At 42.5% G+C, this 25,177-nt stretch overlaps 1 protein-coding gene and 1 long non-coding RNA gene across 2 annotated transcripts; both read right to left on the bottom strand.

The window, feature by feature from the left end:
• Window positions 1-17,542: 17,542 nt before the first annotated feature.
• On the bottom strand, window positions 17,543-19,518 carry LOC146755338 (uncharacterized). The gene is made up of 3 exons (XR_014938137.1): window positions 19,399-19,518; window positions 18,716-18,858; window positions 17,543-17,703 (listed from the first exon to the last, which is right to left on the bottom strand). It is a non-coding gene; the product is annotated as an uncharacterized LOC146755338 (long non-coding RNA).
• A 951-nt stretch (window positions 19,519-20,469) lies between these two features.
• Window positions 20,470-24,776, bottom strand: LOC146755337 (kinesin-like protein KIF20B). The gene is made up of 5 exons (XM_085525682.1): window positions 24,757-24,776; window positions 24,353-24,524; window positions 23,238-23,402; window positions 22,484-22,603; window positions 20,470-20,973 (listed from the first exon to the last, which is right to left on the bottom strand). Exons 1-5 carry the CDS (start codon window positions 24,774-24,776, stop codon window positions 20,767-20,769), a joined length of 684 nt encoding a protein of 227 aa, XP_085381808.1. The 3' UTR covers window positions 20,470-20,766.
• Window positions 24,777-25,177: the final 401 nt, after the last annotated feature.

The raw sequence follows: 25,177 nt of genomic DNA, 5'->3' as shown, positions 1-25,177 counted from the left end.
ATCACTGGGCCTTTGGAATCGCTGCTGTAGATATGGACAACATTAAGCAGCTGTCAGTTTTACCTGGCCTGTCAGAGGACCCGTCTGTTGTGAGGCTGCTACGAGTAAAAATAAAAGAGCAGCAGGTACCGATTGCTACAAAGACAGTGCACAGACGGCAGTATCGCACCAACAGGGATTCCTTGCTCCCCATTCATGATTTGATTCGCCAGTTGGAGAATCAGGGAGTGATCAGTAAAACTCACTCACCTTTTAACAGTCCCATACGGCCAGTGCGTAAAGCCAGTGGAGAATGGAGGCTGACAGTAGACTACCGTGGCCTGAATGAGGTCACACCCCCACTGAGTGCTGCTGTGCTGGAGAGCAAATAATTCAAATTCTTCTATGAGCCAGTTTTGCTATTAAGTGAAGCAAAGTAAAAGGGCCTGCCCAGGAAATTCAGTTCTTAGGTATAAAGTGGCAGGATGGATGTCATCACATCCCAACAATAATCGACAAAATCACTGCCATGTCTCCACCAACTAGCAAGAAAGAGACACAATCGTTCCTGGGTGCAGTGGGCTTTTGGAGGATGCACATTCCAAACTACAGCCTCATTGTAAGCCCCCTTTATCAGGTGATGCAGAAGAAGAATGATTTTGCATAGGGCCCAGAGCAGCAGCAGGCTTTTGAACAGATTAAACAGGAGATAGCCTGTGCCGTGGACCTGGGGCCAGTACGGACTGGACAGGATGTAAAGAACATCCTCTATACTGCTGCTGGGGAGAAAGGTCCCACTTGGAGTTTGTGGCAAAGAGCCTCAGGAGGGACCCAAGGCTGACCCCTGGGATTTTGGAGCTGAGCGTACAAGGGGTCTGAAGAGTGCTACACTCCAACTGAGAAGGAGATCTTAGCCACATATAAGGGGGCTCGGGCTGCTTCTGAAGTAGCTGGTACTGAAATGCAGCTCTTTCTGGCACCTCGACTGTCAATGATGAACCGGATGTTGAAAGGGGAGGTTCCCTCCACCCATCATGCTACCGATGCCACCTGGAGCAAGTGGATTGCACTGATTAGACAACAAGTGCGGATGGGGAACCTCAATCGTCCAGGAATTTTAGAAGTGATCATGAACTGGCCTGAAGATAAAAAGTTTGGAACATCACCAGGAGAAGAGGTGTCATGTGCTAAAGCGGCCCCACCATACATCGAACTACCAGAAAATGAAAAGAAATATGCTCTTTTCACTGATGGATCATTTCATATTGTAGGGAAGCATTGGAGATGGAAAGCTGCTGTTTGGAGCCCCACACAACAGGTCGCAGAGGCCACTGAAGGTAAAGGAGAATCAAGTCAGTTTGCAGAGGTAAAAGCTGTCCAGCTGGCCTTAGATGTGGCTGAACGGGAGAGGTGGCCAATGCTTTATCTTTATACTGACTCATGGATGGTGGCAAATGCCTTATGGGGGTTGTTACAGCAGTGGGAACAAAATAACTGGCAACGGAGGTGTAAACCTATTTGGGCTGCTGAACTGTAGAAAAACATAACTGCTCAAAAAAAAGATATAATTGTAAAGGTGTGTCATGTGGATGCACACTTGCCCAAGAGTCGGGCTATTGCAGAACAACAAAACAACCATCAGGTAGATCGAGCTGCCAGAATTGAGGTGGCTCAAATAGACTTGGACTGGCAGAACAAGAGTGAATTATTTCAAGCTTGATGGTTCCATGAGACCTCAGGCGATCAAGGAATGGACACAACATATAATTGGGCTAGAGACTGAGGGGTGGACTTAACTATGGATGCTATTGCACTGGTTATTCATGACTGTGAATCATGTGCCATAATTAAACAAGCCAAGAATATGAAGCCTCTCTGGGGGGAAGGCCAAGGCAAAAGTATAAATATGGGGAGGAGTGACAGGTGAATGATGTCACCTTGCCAGGATCTCATAATGATAAGCGTTTTGTGCTTACCATGGTGGAAGCAACCACTGGGTGGCTTGAAACATACGCAGTACCCCATGCTACTGCCAGAAACACAATATTGGGTTGTTAGAAACAAGTCCTATAGAGACATGACACCTCAGAAAGAACTGAGTCTCATAATGGGACACATTTCAAAAATTCCCTTAATAAATACTTGGGCCAAAGTTCATGGCATTGAGTGGATTTATCATATCCCCTACCATGCACCAGCTTCTGGTAAAATTAAAAGATACAATGGGGTGTTGAAAACTATGTTTAAAGCAATGGGTGGTGGAACACTGAAGCACTGGGAAAAGCATTTGCATGTGGTGCAAGGATGCTGTTAAAGTTCATATCCCACATGTGCCCTGTGTCTCATCACAGGATGTGGGGTGTGAGAAGGGCCCAGTCTGAACAAGCAGTCAATCCCAGTGAAACTCTGAACTTCAGATCTCTCAGTTCCAGTGCCCTCCTGTGCACACTCTCCCATACTTTGATGTCCTTTATGTTCTGCGGTGCCCAGAAGTGCACCTAGTGCTGCTAGTGAGGCTGTAGCAGTGCAGAGCAGAGAGGGATGATCCTTTCCCTCACCCAGCTGGCAATAAATTGCTTGATGCACTTTAGGGGACTGTTGGCCTTCTTGGCTGGCTGGGCACACTGCTGAATCACTTAAAATTTTATGTTGAGCAGGACCCCCAATCCTTTTCAGTCAGACGTCTCTCATGTGTCCAATATACAGACAGTGTTTATGTCCAGGGTTGCCCATACCCAGGTGCACAATCAGGCACTTGTTCTTGTTATACTTTATGCACTTGGTGCTTAGTACCAACTGGTACCCAATTCTCTGACTTGTCCACATCTCTCTGCAAGTCCTCTCCACCCTCAGTGGAGGCAACAGCACCTCCTCATCTGGTCTCACTAGCAAACTTGCTCAGAACATCTTCTAGTCCTGCATGCAAGTCATCTGCATAAACATGAAAGGAAAGTGCCCGCAAATGGAACCCTGGGGACCCCGACAGTGACCATCTACCAGCCTGATGGAACCCACGGACTATAATCCTTTGGGACTGACCTACTGGCCAACTGCTCACCCACCACATTGTGTTTCTGTCTAGCCATATGCAGAACATTCTGTCCAGAAGGTTGTTGTGAGAAACAGTATCAAAATCTCCACTGAAATCCTCAAGTATTACATCAACTGGCTTCCCTTGGTCAACTAAACGGATAACTGTGTCACAGAATGAGCTTAAATTAAACAGGACCTTCGCCTCACAAACTTGTGTTGGCTGTGACCAATGACAGAATTGTCCTTCAGCTGTTTTTCCATAACTCCCACCATCATTTTCTCCATAATTTTACCAGGCTCTGGACTGACAGGTCCATAATTGCCCATGTCATCTTTCTTGCTCTTCCTTACAACGAGACAACATTTGCCAGCTTCCTGTCAGCTGGTATGACCCTAGACTTCTTTAGATGCAATTGAAATGAGAGCCCAGAGCACGCTAAGGTGTCATCATTGAAAGAAAGTAGATGTGCCATAGCTTTGCAATGTCTTGAACTCCAGAGTATGCCACAGATGGAGCAGAGGGGAAGATTTGCCTCTTCTGTAGTGAACTCATTCATTTGGTAAGCAGAATAACACTACCTGATACACAGGGACTGTGTCTCCACTATTCTCTGCTCAACTCACAGGGCAGCGGTCCGGCGGGGCGTGGCTCTCATGTCAGTGCAGGTAAACTCACTTTAACCCTTTTTCCTCTGTAAATGCTTCCTCTATTTGTATGCTCAGATACACTTCCACATTCCCTCAAGTACACTTTCATATATAATTAACAATTACACTTTCTTATACCATCAAAACAGTTTGTCAAACAGTACGGTTCTTCAGTTCACATAAACTCCCTTAATACAGTCTGTATTCTTCAGTTATAAACACTGTGCCACAGAACCAGCACTGATTGAACCACCTCCCTCACACACTTCCTCACAAGCAGTACATAGTATTACATAAATGGGTTGACACTCATTGGTGGTGGAATGTACACCTCTCCTCAGGACCATCTTATTAATCTACAGAGTACAAACTCCCGTCTTCTTACATACAAGCAGGAAGTACTTATGAGTGGACAGACAACACAGTCTTTCACTTTGTCCGTGTCCGGCCATTTCCCTCACAGGAGGAAGGAAACACAGGTCGGGACTCGGCACTCACCCTGCAGCTGTTCTGTGTCTCACTCACACCACACTCACTCTGACATTTAGATCAAAAACCATGGTTAATTCATACTACACAATGCTGACAACGTTTTCCAGCTGGAATCTTAATAACACTCATACTCTGGTCGACCAGTTGCAAACGTTAATGTTTTTCCCAGAGTCGGCTTGACACACGCTACCAAACACTTAAAGCAGATGATAATATTGAACATACAACCTATAAGCCCCGTGATTACACCTTGGAGAACCCAGGCTACCATTTGACAGGCAATCCACTATATCCCATACCCATAGGAGACACCAACATAGGTCCCTCCTATTGCCAACCACCTGGGAGAGAGTACTTGCTCTTGTTTCCATTCATATGACATACAGTTCCCTTTCATAGGAACTCACCCAAGGAGTCTTCCTACCCCAGCTGGCAACCAAAGCCATGAGCTCACCTCCCTGGGAGCAGCATGTATGGCTGTAAACTGTGTAGGATGTCTCCTCAAGACATATGGGCTCCACTTACCATACACATACCTGGTCCACCTATGGGTGGTCCTTGTCTGTCCCTGCAGTGATCACGTGAGGAAGGGAGTCCTTCAGAGAAATCTCAGGGTGCGCCAAAAGTGTCTCCCTCTCAGCTGGTCCTGCAGCGAACAGAGCTGGTCCCACCTGGGCCGCCAAATTGACTACAGGAATTGAACTCTATAACCTCTATAACTGATACAGTCTCCCATGACATACTTATAGCAAAGTTGAGGAAGTATGGGATAGATGAGTGGACAGTGAAGTGGGTCGAGAATTGGCTGACTGGCAGAGTGCAGAGGGTTGTCGTTGGCGGTGCAGTGTCTGGCTGCAGGGCTGTAACTAGCGGTGTCCCCCAGGGGTCTGTGCTGGGTCCGGTCTTCTTCAACATCTTCATCAATGACCACCCGCAGCAAGTTTGCTGATGACACGAAGTTGGGAGGATTGGCTGACACACCTGAAGGCTGTGATGCCATTCAGTGAGACCTGGACAGGCTGGAGAGCTGGGCAGTAAGAAACCAGATGAGGTTTAACAAAAGCAAGTGTAGAGTCTTGCACCTGGGTAGAAATAATTACATGCACCAGTACAGGCTGGGGGAAGAGCTGCTGGAGAGGAGCTCTGCTGAGAGGGACCTGGGCGTCTTGGTGGACGACAGATTGACCATGAGCCAGCAGTGTGCCCTTGTAAGCCAAAAAAGCCAATGGCATCCTGGGGTGCATTAAAAAGAGCGTGTCCAGCAGGTTGAAGGAGGTGATCCTCCCCCTCTACTCTGCCCTGGTGAGGCCTCATCTGGAATATTGTGTCCAGTTCTGGGCTGCCCAGTGCAAAAAAGACAGGGATCTCTTAGAAAGAGTCCAGCGGAGGGTCACAAAGATGGTGAAGGGCCTGGAGCATCTCCCCTATGAGGAGAGACTGAGGGAACTGGGTCTGTTTAGCCTTGAAAAAAGAAGGCTGAGAGGGGACCTGATCCAGGTCTATAAATATTTGAGGTGTGGGGGGCAAAGAGGTGAGGCCAGACTCTTTTCAGCAGTGTGTGGAGACGGGACAAGGGGAAACAGACAGAAACTGGACCATAAGAAGTTCTGCACTAATGTGTGCAATAACTTCTTTATGGTGAGAGTGACAGAGCACTGGAACAGGCTGCCCAGGGTGGTTGTGGAATCTCCTTCTCTGGAGATATTCAAGACCTGCCTGGATGCTGAGCTGTGCGACGTGGTGTAGGGAACCTGCTTTGGCAGGGGGGTTGGACTCAATGGTCTCTGGAGGTCCCTTCCAACCCCTACAATTCTGTGATTCTGTGAATATCAATGGGGTGGTTTGGATGGGGAAAGACTACCCCTTTGAATGACCTTTTGTCAGGGCATGTCCTGGGATTCCTAGGATCCTCAAAATGCAGCATTGCTTCTGTCACTGAAAAATGGGGCCCTGTGTGGGACGGAGGGAGGGTCCATGAGTCCCTGGCCCACCTGACTGAGTATTTCCATGGTCTTAGCAAAGACATACTTACAACTTGAGAATGACAGTTAGCTGCATTCATGGTGGCATGGCCACTGCTGATGGCCTTGAACTGTCTGAACATAACTGAAGAGGCTCAGGCTGATGCAAATCAGCTATTGAATGACAGTGTTGAAAAACTGGAAAGACAGGTGGCAGTTTTGATGGGGAAAAAACCTAATTCAATCATTCTCCTATGGAAGATCAGTAACATCTCTCTGGAAGACCATGGGGACCCTGTACAGGGAATCTGTATAAAATGGACTCTGTAAATGAAGGCACTAAAAGGTCAGATTTTGAGGTTCCATTTGGACTAGATCTATTTGAGATCTGACTGATTGTAACCCAAAAATGAAAAAAAAAATGCAGGATATGTTGGTGGGAGTGCCCTGACCAGTGTCCAACCCCCCAAACCCTGCTGCCCATTATACAGCAGCTGAACTGATGGATATAGTACAGTGGTTTAGACAGAAACCAAGAGAGCATGCCAGCATAGCTGCTCTGGTTATGGGACATGGAGGCAGAAAGCACTGTGGTGAATGGACTGGAAATTTCAAAACTGACATCCATTACTACTCACCCTACCCTCAGGCAAAGACTGTATGCTCTGTCCAACATAATGAGGATAGCCATTTGATCAGTGAATGATTTATGGCTGTGTGTCATATAACATGGCCAAATAAGAATGACATACCATTAAATATGAGCCTGTGGTCCTCTATGGAGGACTAACAAAATTATATTAGAGAATTAGGCATGAAAGAGGCAATCTATGAAGATGATTTTGAGAGCCCAGTCAATAAATTTTTCATCAGGAACGAGGGATCTCATCCTACAGCCATCACCTTTACATCAGGATGGGTCTATGTTATCCATACTGAACCCCCCAGTGGCCCTCAGGTGCTGTAATACAACAGGCTGCCCAATTGATGGGGAGACAAGAGTGCCTACGGCCAGATGCAGGCTCTGAATGGTGGTGGAAAGGTCAGAGAACCATCTGCTGCCATGACTTAGGTGTCCAGCCCCTAAGGTAATCCAGTCTGGACCCATTAGGGTCTTGAGACAACAAATGTTTAAAGACCAGATTAGAGCAGGAGTTCAGTTTAAAAAGATCAATGGACAGCATAATCAGGAAAAAATATCTGTTAAACAGGCCCAAGCACTGAGTATTTTCAGTCCAACCTTTTCAGCCAAACTAGATGTGAATGTAACTCAAGAAGGGTCTGGATGGGGGCTCTGGCAGAGCCAGAGTTCTTTGTGAACCCCTATGAGGTTTTGGTCACAGGTTTGGCATGGAGCAGAATAAAGATACATCACAGTTGAAAAGCATTTATTGGCTACCTATTCTACACTACAGGTGGTAGAACCAGTAACTCAGATTTCAGAGGTTATCGTTAAAACAACTTCTAGCATCATTTTTGTTGTTACATTTGGAGTTAGAGACGATTTTAGAATCAGGGTAAGGGTTAGGATTAGAGTTACATTGCGGGTTAATGCTGTTATCTTTACAGCTCCTGTGAGGGTTGGGGTCTGGGTCAGGTGTTTAAAAATGAAATGAAAAAAGAATAAAAAAAATATATTGAAAGCTTCAGATTTCCTTAATCTTTGTGGAAATCATATAATGTGCAACTCAGATCTACCTCTTCGTGCAGTGACTGCCTGTAAATTTGCTAGAGCCTAATATAATATGGCCTTGTGCTTTCCGCTAACTCACCTTCATTTCATTTTCATTAAATTTGCTTGGTAGTCAGATTTTGGTGTGTGGATATTTTAAAACAATCTAACTGATATTGGCAAAAAATTAAAAATAAAATTAAAAAAAAATGCAAAACAGCATCGCATGAATTTTTATAGATAAGATAAAGAAGAGCAGTTTCCTTAGTTTTCTGTGCCTCTTTACTTTCTTACCCTCTCCCCTTGTGTGAGAAACTCTCAAAGTCAAAGATTTCTAGTTAGGCAAAGATGGCAGCGATAGCAGCAGTGCTTATTCATTATTGCAATACTGCGCGCACATCCCCTGTTGGCAAGGGAGAAACTGCACACCAGTCAGTGAAATCAATTCTGTTCTATGCCCTAAACCCAATGCAGGTGATGCTCTCATGGCTCTCATTGGTTGAGCATCACAGGCTCACAGACTCCTCAAGACTGTTGCTAGGATTCATTTCCATATAAGGTCAATTACCAACCTCTTGTTTTTAGGTCTGCTTTGTACTTTTCTGTGGAGAGAGAAGGGCAATGTTTCCAAAAGTCAGTACATTCATTCTGTCCTTTGCTGGGCTCTACCCACCCTGCGTATTTATCTTGTGCTTGTCTCAATTCTCCCCATGTCAGAATGCCCCCAGTCTGAACTTAACTCTGTTCAGCAACTTTCTTGGTGGAAAAACTACTTATACAGCTGTTTTACAAGAGGGTTATACATTTAGTTAGGGCCTACACTATGTACTGAAAATACTGGAAACTTCCACTGCAAAAACACAATCTACCTCTCCCATCTGTGCAGCCTTGCAGACCCAGAGCATGCCAGGTTATTTCTGCTTTCATAGCATTTGCATGCTGTAGGGTGAGCAAAAGGTTCTGCTGCTTGATTCTTCTGCAAGAGCTGCCTACCGGCAAATGGTTGCAGGGATGGAGGATGTGACAGAAAGCATTTGTCTCCACAAGAGCATAGTTACATTCAGTGCAGAGTGTGAGAGTCAGGTTGGTGTGGAAAAGCACTGACACGCTGGGGATGATGCAGTGCTCACATGTCTAAAACTCACAGACATTACTGTCAGAAGGATGGTGCTGTGTTGTGCTTCTACCTTTGGCAGCCCCTGGAGAAATGCTGTGGCACACAGAACACCTTTGTATTGCACTGACTGCTGCCATGCAGCATGGATTTAACACACCAAATCCAGAGGAGCATGACTGCATCTAACTGCCCTGAGAAAAACTACTGTAGCTGAAGAGATGAGGAGGCAGCTGCTCATCTGCAGAACAAGCAGGACTGCCAGACATTGGGCCAGGTGAGCACCTCCTGCTGCAGCGTGATGATGACAGGGCTGGAGATGATCTGCAAAGTCAGCTTAAAAGTGGGAGACGTGAGTCAACATGGCAGGAGGACAGAGGTGTTAGGGAGCAGCCAAGGCATCAAAGAGTATCAAAAGGCTTTGAAAGGTATCACAAAGCGACAGCCAGGAAGACTGGGATTATCATGAGCAGCAACCTGGATGCTAGAGATTATTTGCTCCCATACAAAATGGTAGAGATCTTGCTGCAGACATCCCAAAGCCAGGCAAAATGGGAACCCAGAGCTCTGCCTGCACGAACCCCACATTGCAAGCTGAGCTGCCTTGCTGTTTGTTGCATTCATCCCAATCCCTGTGAATGAAGACTCGGAATGCAGTCAAGGCGATGATTGAGCATGAGATTGACCTTATTCAATAAAAGACAGGAGGGCTTGAGAGGTCAAGGGTGAAGATGGGACTCCTCTTGTCAAGATGAGAGTGGCTCAGAGCTGGTGCTGCTGCCTGGTGCCTGGGACTGGCAGCCTGACTCTAAGTCCCCATCTAAGATGCTCAGCTTCACCTCACTGATGCTGACCTGCTCCTGCATGGTGGTGCTGCTGCTGGGGCACTCGGGCTGTGCTTGGGATGGGCAGCACTGCAAAGGCGCTGGGTCACAATCCAGGCAGGTGACTGCTGTGTCTGGCAGGCTCAGGTCAGCATCTTCAGCAGAGCCAGGAGATATGAGAGCATGAACGTGGATGAGCCCCTTGTGTCCATCACTGTTACCATGTGGAAGGCTGTCATCCGAATTGCAGCGATTCGTGCTTAATAAGAACTCTCCATTGATGGAAACACACTGCACATCACTACTTGGTTTGGATCTCTGGGGTTGACAAGGGCTCGAATCACCTAGGAAGGCATAGAAACACAAGGGTTAGTGTCAAACGTTTGCAAGTTGAATCATGAAAGGTTGTTGATATTTGGTAATAGAGTGGCGGCAGGAAGAAGCAAATAGGCTTCAAGCAACAGAGCCACTGTCTTGAAAGTGATCCTCGTGCAGGTCCAGCTTGTGTGTTGTTTCACTGTAATCCGCTTCTTTGGGTCTACCTAGTGGGCAGCAACACTCGAGCTGTTACTGATATCATTGAAAAGAACTGGAGACAATTGTTCTATTCCTAAGAGCTTCAAGGTGCCTAGAAGCACAAATAGAAACCAGCAGTATTTCATCACTTCACCAAAAGGAAGGTCAAACACCTGAGCTGTGAAGAGCAGTTACAGAACCTATGCATAAGATCACACCAGACATACTTTGTTCTAACAACAGTTATGGCACATAGTCCATTTCCTTCAATATTCCCAAAATGAAATGATGTGGAGCATTACAGGGAAAGAAACACTGCACACAGACACTATGACCTTGATTATACTCAAGCAGCAGACTTAAAACAAGTCAGAGTTTTAGATTCCAGGATATTTCAGGACCTATCATGTGTGAAATTCAGATACACAACAGTGCCTAGGTGCCTGCGTTTCAAGCAACTTTCAGATCACAGCCATGTAAAATAAAAACAAATTCAGTGCAGAAATAGCAATCCTGTACCTTAATACTCATGAGATTATCCATTTTTTACAGCACTCTGACTAAGTTCTAAAACTTGCTCATCCCAGTTCACTTCAACAAGTTCCACCAGTTCAAGCAACGCAGTTCTGAGATCCTATGTATGTTATGCAGATAGAATTGAACAGTGCAGAAATAATCTCTTACAGCTTTAAGAGCTCCGTTCTGCTTACAAACTCTCAGTCCAAAATTATTCGCAGTTTTAAGGAAATGAACACCTGAAGCAGTTGGATCATCTGCCATTTGCTGCATTCTGCTTCTTGGCATCATGATTAGCACAAAGGGTTTTCTGCTGTCCTGCAGTGATGGACGAAGTCCTGCTTACAAATGGACCAAGTTCCAGTGTACAGCAGAGTTTTTACCAGACTAACAAGCCACGTCATTCAATTCATTTGCTCAGGTTGTTATGCACTCAGAAAGGAAACAGAACTAACTGTTGAATTCTGAAGGTAATCTGTGGGGTCCTATAGAGAGTGTTTTTTACAGCTAGTTAGCTGAGAAGGGTCGTAAACACGGTGCGGTTAATCAAGCAGCCATAACACCTTGTCATGGTTTAATAATTTTGTAATTTTTGCTATCAGTATTCCACATCATAACATCATTTAAAGCATGAATAATTTTACTGAATCTGCAACTTACAGAAGAAGACTACATCTCCCAGGGAACAACACGATGGGTCACGGGACCTGGACTCTATATTAACTCTGTCGCAGAACAGACTGATGTCTTTCGAGTTCTGGCGTTCAGGGGAGTGTGTGGGAGCCTTCACCGTCTCGCCTAAATTTCACAGTAGGCCTCTCGGTTACGGGACTCATTCTCTCTCTTATTTTGTCTGATTCGTTAGCTCAATTTTCAATTATATTATATTATATTTTATTATCCTGTATTTCGATATAGTATTTAGTAAATAAGTGTGCCTCCTTAGATCGTTGCCGCTGTTTTCTTTTCCTAATTAACTTTTTCCTTTCGGCCCAGGGTCCCTCCGGGGCCCATGGCCCCCTGTCACGGACGCAGGTGGATTTTTAGTTCAAACCGTGACAGATTTTGGTGGAGAATGCGGGCAATGTGAGTTGCTGTTTTTCTGTGTTTTCTTCTGTTGCTCTTTTAGCTTTTAACAGAGCTACAAGTTGTTTTTCTTTGTTAAGGAGCTATCTTAGGTTTGCGATTCTGCGCCTGCGAGCTTGACCTTGAAAGTCCAGGCGGACTGCCAATACTCCGGTATATTTTATAAACACTGCTGAGCTTTGTTTTCTTTTAGTTTTTTTCTCTCTATTGAAGAAAAAAAAAAAAAAAAAAAAAAAGAAAAAAAAAAATGTTCCCTCTAGTAAGTTTGTTCTACCAGGGACTGCATTTCATTAGTTCCTCTTTTGTGATGCTCCAAACATATTGGAGCATGTTTAAGCTAGCCAGTTTTTCCTATGGAATTGTAAACATGTATAATGATTTGAAAGCATGGTTATCAACGCTTACTTGGTATCTGCATGCAGCTCCAGAGGGAGCAACTAATGCAACTAATGCAACTAATAGTACGGAAATGGTGGTTTTTGAGCGTGCTCTTCCTTTTTTCTTTGCATCCTTTAAGCAGTCTTCGACTGACCAGTTGTCCCAGTGGACCACACTGTCAATCTTATTAATCTCCCTGAATTTACTGTTGGTTATTGTAGTGATCTCACTCAGTATCTGGATTTATAACCTTAGGATGGGACATTTTAAGGATCCCAAGGGGTATCGATGGGCCTTTGGGATAGCTGCTGTAAACACAAACGGTGTTAAGCAGCTGTCAACTTTACCTGGTCTGTCAGATGATCCTTCTGCTGTGGGGTTGCTCCAGGTAAAAGACCAAGTGGTACCAATTGCCACCAAAGTGGTTCACAGACGGCAGTACCGCACCAATAGGGACTCATTGCTCCCCATTCACAAGCTAATTCGCCAATTAGAAAATCAGGGAGTGATTAGCAAAACTCACTCGCCTTTTAACAGCCCCATATGGCCAGTGCGTAAAACCAGTGGGGAATGGAGGCTGACGGTAGATTACCGTGGCCTGAATGAAGTCACACCTCCATTAAGTGCTGCTGTACCAGACATGCTAGAACTCCAGTATGAATTGGAGTCAAAAGAAGCTAGGTGGGATGCCACCATTGACATTGCTAATGCCTTCTTTTCCATCCTATTGGCTGCAAAATGTAGGCCACAGTTTGCTTTTACCTGGAGAGGTATTCAGTATACCTGGAACCGTTTACCTCAGGGGTGGAAGCACAGCCCAACAATTTGCCATGGATTGATCCAAGCTGTCTTGGAACAGGGTAATGCTCCTGAGCACTTGCAGTATATTGATGATATTGTAGTGTGGGGCCATACAGCAGCAGAGGTTTTCCAGAAAGGAAAACAGATAATCCAAATTCTTTTGCAAGCTGGTTTTGCCATTAAGAGCAGCAAGGTGAAGGGGCCTGCCCAGGAAATCCAGTTCTTAGGTATAAAATGGCAAGATGGACGTCGTCACATCCCAGCAGATGTGATTGACAAAATCACTGCTATGTCTCCGCCCACCAACAAAACAGAGACCCAATCTTTTCTGGGAGTAGTGGGCTTTTGGAGAATGCATGTCCCAAACTACAGCCACATAGTGAGCCCCCTCTATCAGGTAACACGGAAGAAGAATAATTTAGTAAATAAGTGTGCCTCCTTAGATCGTTGCCGCTGTTTTCTTTTCCTAATTAACTCTTTCCTTTCGGCCCAGGGCCCCTCCGGGGCCCACGGCCCCCTGTCACGGACGCAGGTGGATTTTTAGTTCAAACCGTGACACACCTGCAAGGACAGTGAGAACATCAGGATGCCCTGTGATGGTGAGAAACTAGCCATGGTTCTGGGAACTCAGCAAGGGAGTATCTTTCAGGATGATAACAACAAGCTGTTAAGATACTCGGGGATGGTATGTAATTGGGAACCAGTGATGAGCTCCACTTTTGCAATATGTATGAGCTAATTATCCGTATTATAAAGGTACACGCAGCCAAGGAATAAATGAGATTCGCTGATCATATGTCAATGACAGGTGTGGTCGTCTGCTTTTCTCCCGCCGTTCTGCAACATACATACATCAAATGAGATGAGATGAAAGGTCTTTTCTCATGGTATATTGATGAGCAGGGTGAAGATACAGCTAAACAAGTTTCTTCCCAGCAGGGAAGAAATGAGGATTTTGGAGCGCCTCTAGATAAGGTAGCCGGAGCCATAGAGAAGGCTGGAGTACAAGAGTACATGAGGGAAATAATGCTAAAACATTGTGCACTTCAGAATTGTAATGCTACAGTTCGTGGCATTCTAAGTACTTTGAGGAGTAACTGGACAATAGAGGAGGCGTTACACAGATTATCAAGCGTTCCCACAGGGGCTCAGGCTTTCATAGTTGAGGCTATTAAAGAGCTAGGGGCAGGATTTAAGGCACAGGCTGAGGCTTCTCAGAATCAAGTATCAGCAGCTCTTGCACCCTTACAAGCGTCTGCGGTAACCAGTGCAGGCCCAAGCACCTCTGTTAAATGTTTCCGGTGCGGCGTTAAGGGACATTTGTGATGGAATTGCCAAGCTCTCGGTGTGTGGTGCCAGAACTGCCGCTCGGACAACCACAACACCGTCACCTGCCGTTGCCGGTCAAGAAACCTCCAGCCCAGCGGGAGAAAGAACAGCGGCCGCGCTCCGACACAACCAGCCGTTCCCAGCCAGCGGCCGCCTGCCGCCACCCCGCCCTTCAGTCCGCCTACGTCGCTCGTCGCGCCCCCGCCCTCTGCTCCGGCCACGTCGTTCTCTGCACCTCACCATGCCGCCCCCCCCCTCTCGTCGTGTGCGGCTGCGTCTGTGCAGCCCGTGTGTAACGTGGTTAAAGACACGGATGGACCGAAACCAGGGGATCGTTGTGACCCCGGTCCTGTAGATCCAGAAAGAGAATCAGGCGCATTTCCTCCTGATGATACTTTGAAGGGAGCAGGAATGACAAATTTCCCTACAGCGTACTGTGATGTCTTAGAGCAAGGCAGAAAAGAAACAGTATTAAGGGGTGATGCTGACACGTTGCAAACCTTTCCTAATCAGGTCCCCCATTTGGAATCCCTGCCTTGTGAGGCAGTGAAGGAGCTAAGGGAGTTAGTGAGAACATACGGAGTTCAGTCAGCCTTTACATACAATCTTTTGGTTGCAAACAGTGACAGTTACTCTATGACTCCTCACGACTGGAAAACTCTGTTAAGGATGATCCTCTCTCCTATGCAATACACCGTGTTTGTGACTGAATACCAGCTACATAATTTGACTGATACCTCTTTGCCTCAAATTGGGACAAATCCATGTGGCACAGCACCTCTTCAACTGTGTCAGACAAATGTCACTCACGTTCCTGAATTTGGCTGTCTAAAATATGCACATATAACAATAGATACTCATTCTTCTTACATATTTGCCACAGCACATACAGGTGAACACAGTCATGACACCCGTAAACACTGGTTATCTGCTTATGCTGCTATGGGAATCCCACATACTACAAACACAGATAATGGGCATGCATATACCTCTAAGGCCACTCAAACTTTCCTCCAAGAAGGGTGTGTTAAACATACTACAGCCATTGCTCATTCTCCCACTGAACAAGCTATCACTGATCACATTTATCAAACATTGAAATCCATTCTTATTATTAAACAAAAAAGGGGGAATATGGGAGACACACTACAAGAAATATTATGCAAGGTTTTGCTTGTTTAGCTTGTGCTGAATTTTTTGAAAATATTATGCAAGGTTTTGCTTATTTTGCTTGTGCTGAAGTTTTTGAATCGTGTTAATAGAGATACAGCTTATGTGGATCGTCATTTTGAGGCTTCCCCAGTGCAAAAGGAACAGCCTATGGTTAATGTTTGGAATATGGCCACAGGACTTTGGGACTGTTCCCTACCACTGACAACTTGTGGTCGTGAATATGCTCGTATTTCCACAGGGACTGGCCCTATGTGGGTTCCAGCATGATATGTTTGGTCTTATCTGAAGGCAGAAAATAGCATCCAGCATTCATAGTAATTGTAATTGTGTGTTTCTTACTTAGTGGTATTGCTTTGTAACTTGCTGTGTTATAGATAATATTAGTAATAGTTTGACATAGTGTGTGATTTTCTGTTTTACCAATGCAGTCTCAAGAATTAGAGTTTAAGGCATTAGCTAGGATGTTGTGTGCTTCTTCTATTTTAGTAACAGATCAGATGTATATTAAACAGGATTTGATCTAATCAATGCTAGAATCTACAGGAATAGCTCATTTAATGTTTTAGTACTGTTTGGTTATGATGTTATTAGCCTATTAATTAGCTTTTCTTAATTTGCAAAGACAAAACCTGGAAAGGAATCCCAGACAAAGAGATGACCCTGTATCATAGAATAGATACCTCTTTTACATCCAACTAATTGGGATTTTTGAAATATAACCATGCGTCATTTTAGACAAAAGTGCACGCTAATAGAACTAAATTTGATAGTTTATTCTGTTTTCCAAGCAGGTGTTCCACTTGGGCTCTATATCACGCACTGGCCATGCGGATGTGGTGTAACTGGAAGAAATCCTTCAGACCCTGAATGCAGGAGAGAATCTGTGATGGGTGAGAGAGGAAATGTGCACCTTGAAGCAGGGGACGCCCTGCTGGCACTACCTGTTGCATCCACCACCAACATGAATTGCTGTTTCTCAAGGGTCAATAAGTAATAATGCCCCTAGTGATACTCTAGTACGTTTGTCCTCTAAAATTGGTTCTATTTGACATGTTACTTCATAAAATTGCACGATCATTAATCAATTATTAGCCCGGATAACTCAGTCGGTAGAGCATGGTTATGAGCATCTTAAAAGCATTTATTGCACAAATTTTAGTGGTCATTAAAATCAATATATCAGAGTATATGAAAATTGAAGACTTTTTCTGATCAGTTACAGATTAACACAATGGGACCCTCATGGATTTATTTTCAGGTTACAGAAACTTAGGTTGCAGTACAAACATGTTTGTTCTTTTTATTGGGTTTAACAGCAATGTTGTTATGTTGTATTTGACTTGTCTCTTTTTTCACTTTTAGAGTATTGTCAATCGAGGCCTTGATTGAGTTATAATAGTTATGTTATTAATTTAAGTAGTGTTGCTATTCTATAGGCAGTATTGTAAGAAGAATTCTACGGAGCGTCCGTCATGGATCCAGATGAGAAGTTCACAGAACAGCAGCTACGAAGCAGGATAAAACTACATGAGAACTGATTGAACAAATGAACTGAACTGCTTGTTAAATATGATTAATCGGTGGTTAAATCAAACCCTTATTCAGACTAAAAGAAAACGGGGGAAATGTAGAGAGTGTTTTTTACAGCTAGTTAGCTGAGAAGGGTCGTAAACACGGTGCAGCTAAGCAAGCAGCCATAACACCTGCAAGGACAGCAAGAACAACAGGATGCCCTGGGATGGTGAGAAACTAGCCATGGTTCTGGGAACTCAGCAAGGGAGTAGCTTTCAGTTGATAACAACAAGCTGTTAAGATACTCGGGGATAGTATGTAATTGGGAACCAATGATGAGCTCCACTTTTGCAATATGTATGAGCTAATTATCCGTATTATAAAGGTACACGCAGCCAAGGAATAAATGAGATTCGCTGATCATATGTCAATGACAGGTGTGGTCGTCTGCTTTTCTCCCGCCGTTCTGCAACAAACACCTATATACAAATTTAAGAACACAACAGAGTAACTGTTACTGTTTATTAACAACCAGTTTTAATACTACGATAAAAGTATGTCCTGAGAAAGGGGAACAAACACGCTTCTTCAAGGTTTTTTAGCTGTTCTGGATCTCAGCCGTCGCTTGATGATGAGATGATCACTTTCCTTCTTTTGTTCCTCAGATTCCTGAAGAAAACATTTCAAAAGTTACTCATCTTTTCACACAAGACTGACAAGCTCTTCTTGACCCACGCAAACATATTTCTTCCCCTAAATGGATTTCAGAATGGAATTTGCTTATTATATTTTATTCAGAAAACTATGGGATACCGAGATCATTTTAATGCAGCATAATCACAAGGAATAAATATGGAGAATGTACAAAATCCTGTTTATCTTAAAAAAGCACACACATCTGAGGAAAGCCTGAAGGCAGCTTTCATTTTGAAATACTTGTTTTCAAAAGAGTATTATAATACTTGTTTTGTGAAACATGAAGCGTTCCGAAAACATTTTTAGCCTCAATCCCTGTAGCTATGACTTGCCCAGAATTTCAGTTCTCGGTTCAGTTCCATGTTCTCAGAACTACAGTGAGAGAAGAAATTGTCTCATCTTCTTCATCCTGTAACAAAAAAAATAACATTTTGGTTTCTGCTCCTATCATTCGTCAAATCATCAAAAAATTCAGAGGGATATTACAGTATGGGCAAATGATCACTATGTTGAACAGAAAAAGGACTCTAATATAATTAAAAGATGCAGTTCCAACAGAGCAAGAATGTTCTTAGCACAATAGCTGCCGACAGAGTCATGAAACTGGCACATCAGATCCTTTGCAAGTTGGCTTAGACAGGAGATCATAGTTTAAGCATACGTAAAAAGCTGTCTAAGTTGTGCTCTAGAAAAGCGTGTAGTAGAATAATCCCACTCAAACACACTGAAATTATCTATGATTCCAAATTAGAAGACATCTCCGTGATTGCTACATCACCTACTTAGTAAACTGTAAGCCAGCCAAACACAGAGATCTTTGAGGACAAAATAAAACAGAACAGCAGGAAGACCAACAAGAATTACTTGGTAGAATAAAGAAATACCTCAGTACTTTCAGCCTCCCCCTGCAAATAGATGAAACCTCCAGTCTGTTTGGACTCCTTAGTAGTTTATTTTAAGCCAAGACTACAGTATAATCGCTTACCGAAGAAGCAGGTATATCTAGAGGGCCAGAAACGACAGTGGAATACAGCTTCCTTTTGCATCGTTTTGGCTTGGTCTCTCCTTCTTCGAGACTTTCAGGTTCGTTTGATTTAGGAGAACTTACTGCTGACATCAGCTTCTTGGCTAGAAGAAATTTGTTTTGATACATAAACCAATCAACTTACTGGTTTCGTGAGTCTTTAAATCACTGAATGCAAAAAAAGCTTCGTAACAAACTTGGTTTATAAATGACACGTAAAATTTAAGTGAAAATACTCAGAAATTGCATTTGTTCATCGAGGTTCTTTATTGCTTCTATAGCTGAAACAGTTTATAGCTTCAGGTACGGCAGCTTAAAGCACGCATTAAAATGGAGTATGAAAGACAATCATGGCTCAGAAGTCGCTGGAAGTCAGAAACTTCAGCAGGAGTTAAACAACAGGCCTAACTTTCGTGCTGACAGAAGCACAAGACAGAACCAACTTTCTCTGTATACTTGTAGGTTTTCACAAATGTAATAATGAATCTCTGAAGAGACGAATAAATGCATTTACTTCATAAATCAAAGGACAACTTAACATGGCAGACAAGTTCTCTAAGAACACATACATTAATAGCCTACAGCAGAAACAAGCCATTCTACAATGTCTAGAAAACATGGAATAAAACTTATTCTACACCAACCTTTAGAGTGTATAATAGAAGGAGAGCTTTGAATAAAATCTCCAACTTTTTGCAGTGTTTCATCCTTCTTTTTAGTCAGTCTTGAAGCATGTACTCGCTTTCTCAGGAAGTAGTCTTTTCCGGATTTCTGTTCAACAGAGATGTGAACATGTGAAACAAGAGCATTGTTTAAACTTCATTTTAGTTCAACGTTATTTTAAGTTGACATTTTGAGCTTTACTACTGACACCTCTGTTCATTATGCTGATGATACCACAACGGCAAGTAATGTAGACAATTTTATACCCTTTAGGGAGTTGTCAAAATCTCAGCTATTTCAAGGCATACGTTTCTTAAAGTTTCTTAATAAGGCAGTAGTTTCTTTAAAAGTAGCTCCCAAGCTGTGGAGTTGTTTCTTACATAAGCTGTTCTAATTACATAAAATAAACAAACATACAAAACAGAAGACAACAGATGGGAAAAATCTACTACTCATACTCTGACCATGCCAAGGATACTGCTATCACATGTGAACATCTGTTTTTAATAACTGCCATGCATATTAATGATATGAACCTTAGTTTAATACAAGGGCTTCACTTACAAAAGCACACGATAATACACTAAAGCTTCTCTTCCCAACTATTCAGTGTGCAATATCCTTCCCTCCAAATCATTACACAGTACAGCCATTACACGCTCTGGGGACAGACTGACTTGCCCTTTGGTTAGCTTATGGAATTTAATAGGAAGAGCTCATAAGCATGTAAGATTCCCATTCAGGTATACACATAAGGATAAGACACTGCTTCTTCCGTGTGACCACACAGTTACAGGAAGTCCCAAGCTAGCTTCAAAACTAGAACAAAAACCAACCATTTTCTCGTCACTTGCAGAGGGTGAATTAAAAGCCATGACAGATTTTGTATTTTTCGTGTTCTCACTTTTCACAAAATCCTGGGAAAATAAGACAAGTTTCAGCCATGATTCTTTTGGAAAGAACAATTGATGTCACAAAAGTGAACACTTTAAACATTTTTGCTAATAGTAGGGAAGTATTTGCTAGTGGTAACTATTCCACTGTAAATCAAATAATAAATAAGCATTCAATTATAAAAACAGGACATTAAGATATCAGTATTAGACATCTCATGATGTCTAAAAAGCTGATTTATGTCTACAGGTTTCAAAGAAAATACACAATGAAGTTAAGAGAAATTCCCTTCTCTTAAACCATTATCACTGAGCTTGGCTATTAGTTTTGTTCATTAAAGCAGTTCATTGATTAAATTCTTCAACTACTTTACTGAGGTAGAAATAGCATTTTTTTAATGCTTAAATGAGAATGGTAAAAAGGCACCAGATATTTTGTTTTCTGTTGGGTCTAGGTCATACCTCATCCATGTCATCACTTCTTTTCTTTTTTGCCTTAGGCATTTTCACTCCTAAAGGTATCATGCTGCCGCGCTGCTTTATCTCCGTCTTATCAGGTTGCAGAGGTGTCAGTGGGATTTCCAGCTCCGGTTTTGGGAACCGACTAGTTTTGCCATTTTCTGCGGACACTCCAGAAGAGTCGAGGACAGTTTCCAAATGCTCCTGATAGCACAGAAGAATTTTAAGTGCAAGTGTTAAGGTAGCCATGAGATTAAAAAGCTATAAAGCATCTGGAAAAGGATACGTAAGCATTCAATTTTCCTGCTGTAAGAACACTTGTAACAGAAGGAGTCTATTTCAGTTACAGCAGAGTTTTACCCTTCTTTCCTAGAACTTGTTACATTTAAAATTATTTCCAATCTATGATCACAAAAATAGTTCTCCATGTTAAACTGAGCCTGATACTTTACAAGTCATTTTTTCTCAAGGGCACAGACAACTACACTTTTTTTTTTAATAGAGAATGGTGGTAGAACTGACACGATTTTCTTCATCTCAACTCTGCTGTGTCAGAACTGGGCAGGAACAGGAGCATTTGATTCAAGTGTTCGATTAACTTCCAGCTTAATCTTAGGGAATTTGCCCTTCCTCTTCTACACTAGAGATGTTATTTACATAAGTAAGGTCCAGCTGGCAAGGTGCAAGCCCGGTACAAGTCATTAAAGAACTCCATTGCTATCTTTTCCCTGGAGAGAATACAGACATTCAAGCAATGACACCGTACTTAAGCTGAAGGCTATCATGTACCTGCTCATGGTCAAATGGCAGCAAATGCACAGCTAAGTGACAGGGAAATGTCAGTATGCATTTCCCCAGCAGCACTTACTGTCCACAATCCACCCAATCCTGTTTTTCTCAACAGGAACAACAAAGTCAGAACTGAGATCACCTGGACTCCTCCTTCTCTATGGCAGGAATTCAGCTAGCATATCAAAAATGAGTTCAGATGCTGGTTGAACACATGGAAGACAGGCTGCTGGGGACATCAGAAAATGGTAGATGGCTGCTTCTACTGCTGCTAGTAACTAGCAAACTCCAGTGTCCCAAACACAGACTAGCAGCTTTTACTACTTACACTGTTCCAACCCCCTGAGGGGAGTCTTCTTCCTCTCAAAAAGTTACCAAAGACTGTAGAAAGACAAAAAGTAGTCAGAGCCACTTTATCAGGCTCTGCTAAGAATCTGAATGGAGTATCACCACCCACTGTATTTCCAAGAATTAAGTTGGTTAATAAATACTTTGTTTTTAAAATATATGTAACTGCTGTTTTATGAAAGTTAGCAATTAAAAACTTATATAGGAATGATTAACATCATCTGCTAACAAAACAATATCCAGAAATCCTGCAGAGGAAGAAAATAAGTTCAATTTGCTGTGCCCGCTTCAGTGGCTCCATGAATTTTTTCCAAGTAACTTATCTAATCATGAGCCACTTCATAAGCATTAACATGAGGAGAGTTTTCAACAGCACCTGACAAAAATTCATCACACAATTGTTTCAACAGCTTTTTTTCCTATCAAAGGCTATAAAAACAGGTGATCTGATCACCTTGAAAGGGATAAATAAATTAAAACTTGGGAACTGTTTAGAGAACATGAGATCTTTTCCTACTCATTCCTTATCAAAAGCAATACAATCACAACATTTTCAGATCTGAAGTTTCATACTAACCTCAGATTCATTTAATGAAGTGAGGCTCCTAGTACATCGACGTGACAAATAATTGTCTTCAGATTTGCATCTTAATGGAATACTTTCTCCAGTTTTAGTTTTGCTTTGTTGTTTCCTAGGCTGTAAATATTTAAAAGGAGTAAAGATTAGGCTATGCATTAGACCTCCAAAATATCTCGAGTTTTCTAAAGTTACAGTGTAAAACCTCAAGCTCAGACACCACATGAACACGTAAGCTGAAACACAGCACAAGTGTGGGAAGGTAGTAACATCTATTCATTGTGTGATCTTCAGATACACCCTACTGGGTCTCACTAACAGTCTCAGGCAGTATTCTGCCTCCAAAAGAGAGAAAGTGAGACATTATTTAGGGACAAAATCTGTAACGCTGGTCGTTTTGTCATCCATTCCCCCCATACTCTGCACGCTCACAGCTGCTATGTTAGAACACCAAAGGCTAAACCTCTGCCTAATCTTCAGCATCCACATATGAATACATGGAACACTGCATGGAAAAGTTCCATAATGTACACAGAGAGATGGTGTTCTAGTAAATAAAATATTTTTGAGAAGATGAGAGCTCATGTTTGAGTGGAAGACAAAAAGAACCAACAAGTACTCATCACTGAATATGTAGTTAAAGGACTATATGCTAAGAAAAATGATTCCAGCTCCAGTATCTCCTAGGAAAACAGAAGAACAAAAAGGGGTTAACAAGATGTTAAGTACTGACTTTCTATAAATATAATCATACCTTTTCATTTACAGAGTCATTCTTTCTACTTTGTCTTTCTTCAAGTAAAGGTATTTCTGGCAAACACTGAGGGCTACTGTGGTTAATGCGTTGTTTTAATTCCTTTATAAAGTCATCTTTGTCAGCCAGTTCTTTTCTTAACACTTCTATCACAGTTGCATTATCCTAATAAACAGTAAAAACTGCTGAGTTGTGGGATTGGCAAAAGGAATTAACACACACAAGCAGTATTGCAATTACTTAGTAGCATCAGTTTTAGAATTGCAGGCTAGAACACTTAACTATTCAAGAACAGTAACATTTCACGGATTTGTACGGTCACTGTTACAAGTGCAGTAGCCACAGAATTGCCTGGGAAGTTGTAATACAATATATTTTGATTCTTCTATTTTACTTATGTGCTTCAGCCTTCATCTCTCTTAAGATATAATAACCCGAGCTTTTATTTGTTCCCAAATCCTCGGTACTGTGAGAAAGTCGGCAGTTGTAGGGGAAGTTTTGCTATGAGAACATCTTTCTTCTCAGAGAAAGTGAATCCAAACATTCTCAAAAGAGCACAACTCATTTAGTCTTCTGTTTAGCTTCTGAAATTCTATGCTACGGCTTAGATTGGCTATCCTGATTAAAAGCTGGATGTTGAAATAAGAAATGCAACTTCCAGAGATCATCCCCCCTCTGCTTTTTGATGCTTCCCTTAATCTCTCTCCACGTCCCCTTCTGTCTTTTCATGCCATTGTAGATACTACCTCAGAGAAAGCAAAGAAAGTAAGAAACCTGAGACAGAACTACTGTCTGAGTATTGAGCCTAGCTTGGGATCCGGAAATGCTGTGAATTATCGGAAAAAGCTACAGATGTCCAGTCTGACTGTAGGATCATAAGCATCAAACTGACATCTGCTTATCTGAACTACTGAAAAAATTGAAATTTTAGTAATTAACAGAAATTCTGTTTCTGAAGAACAAAAATAAAAGCTGGTGCTTTTTTTGGTTAGTTGCACATGATGTCAATACGACAGTGTTCAAGAACAGAACCACACCCAGAATACAAAGAGCAGGTACAGGAGTTTTACAGAATTTATGGGTAGCTAATCAGGTAGGAGGAAAGGAGAGCTGACCTTGCTTGAATCCTTTAAGGCAGATTGTCTCAGTTCTGCTATTTCTGTCTCTTTTTGTATGACATTAGAAGCCAAAGTTTTGAGCTGTTTTTCCAAAGCTTCTACTAACTGATCTCTCTCATCACGCCACTTTTGAAGATTACGGTCCTTTTCCTCCAGCTGGGCAACAACTCTTTCCTAAAAGAAGAACAGATGAACAGTGAACATCACCTACTACACACTGAACTGTTCTAACACTTCGGTAGTTAGCACCGTTTTACAGTCTTAGTAAATGTATGATCTCTTCAAGATCCACAGGAGCTCTAGAACTAGTTGCACTACAAACCTACAGAAGCAAAACCATGCTTCTATTAGACAACCTACATTACTCTCCTTGTGAAAAAATATTACTATTATTTTAGAACCTCCACTTAAATTTGCTCATTTAATGATTACTAATGAGCTTTAGGAAAATAAAGTCACAAAGTGATAATAATACTAAGCTCCTCACATCCTTCTATGCTGCTTGCAGGTCCAGCAAGTCGGGACTAACTACTTCCAGATGTAAAAAAAGCTTTGCAGAATGTACAGATTCACATGTTTAAGAAGTTACATGACAAGAGCCCAGCAAACAGCTCAAGTAACTCAAGTGACTTTGTTATCAGTCACTATTTGGAAAGTGATAAAGGAGCAAAACTGTGGCCGTTTGACCAAGTATTTTTATTCAGTATCTGGAGAGAAGTTTGTGGGGTTTCTTTAGAAACTCAATTGCCTTTTCTTCCTTATAAAGGCTTAATGGACTTCTGCTTTGCAGAAAAGAGAACAAACAAAAGCTATTGTATAAAA

This window comes from Coturnix japonica, chromosome 33, assembly GCF_054131305.1.
Source record: "Coturnix japonica strain WE chromosome 33, WE-NBRP24, whole genome shotgun sequence".
Classification (NCBI taxonomy): Eukaryota; Metazoa; Chordata; class Aves; order Galliformes; family Phasianidae; genus Coturnix; species Coturnix japonica.
The sequence above is the reverse complement of the archived record's forward strand: the minus strand, read 5'-3'. Positions and strand labels throughout refer to the sequence as shown.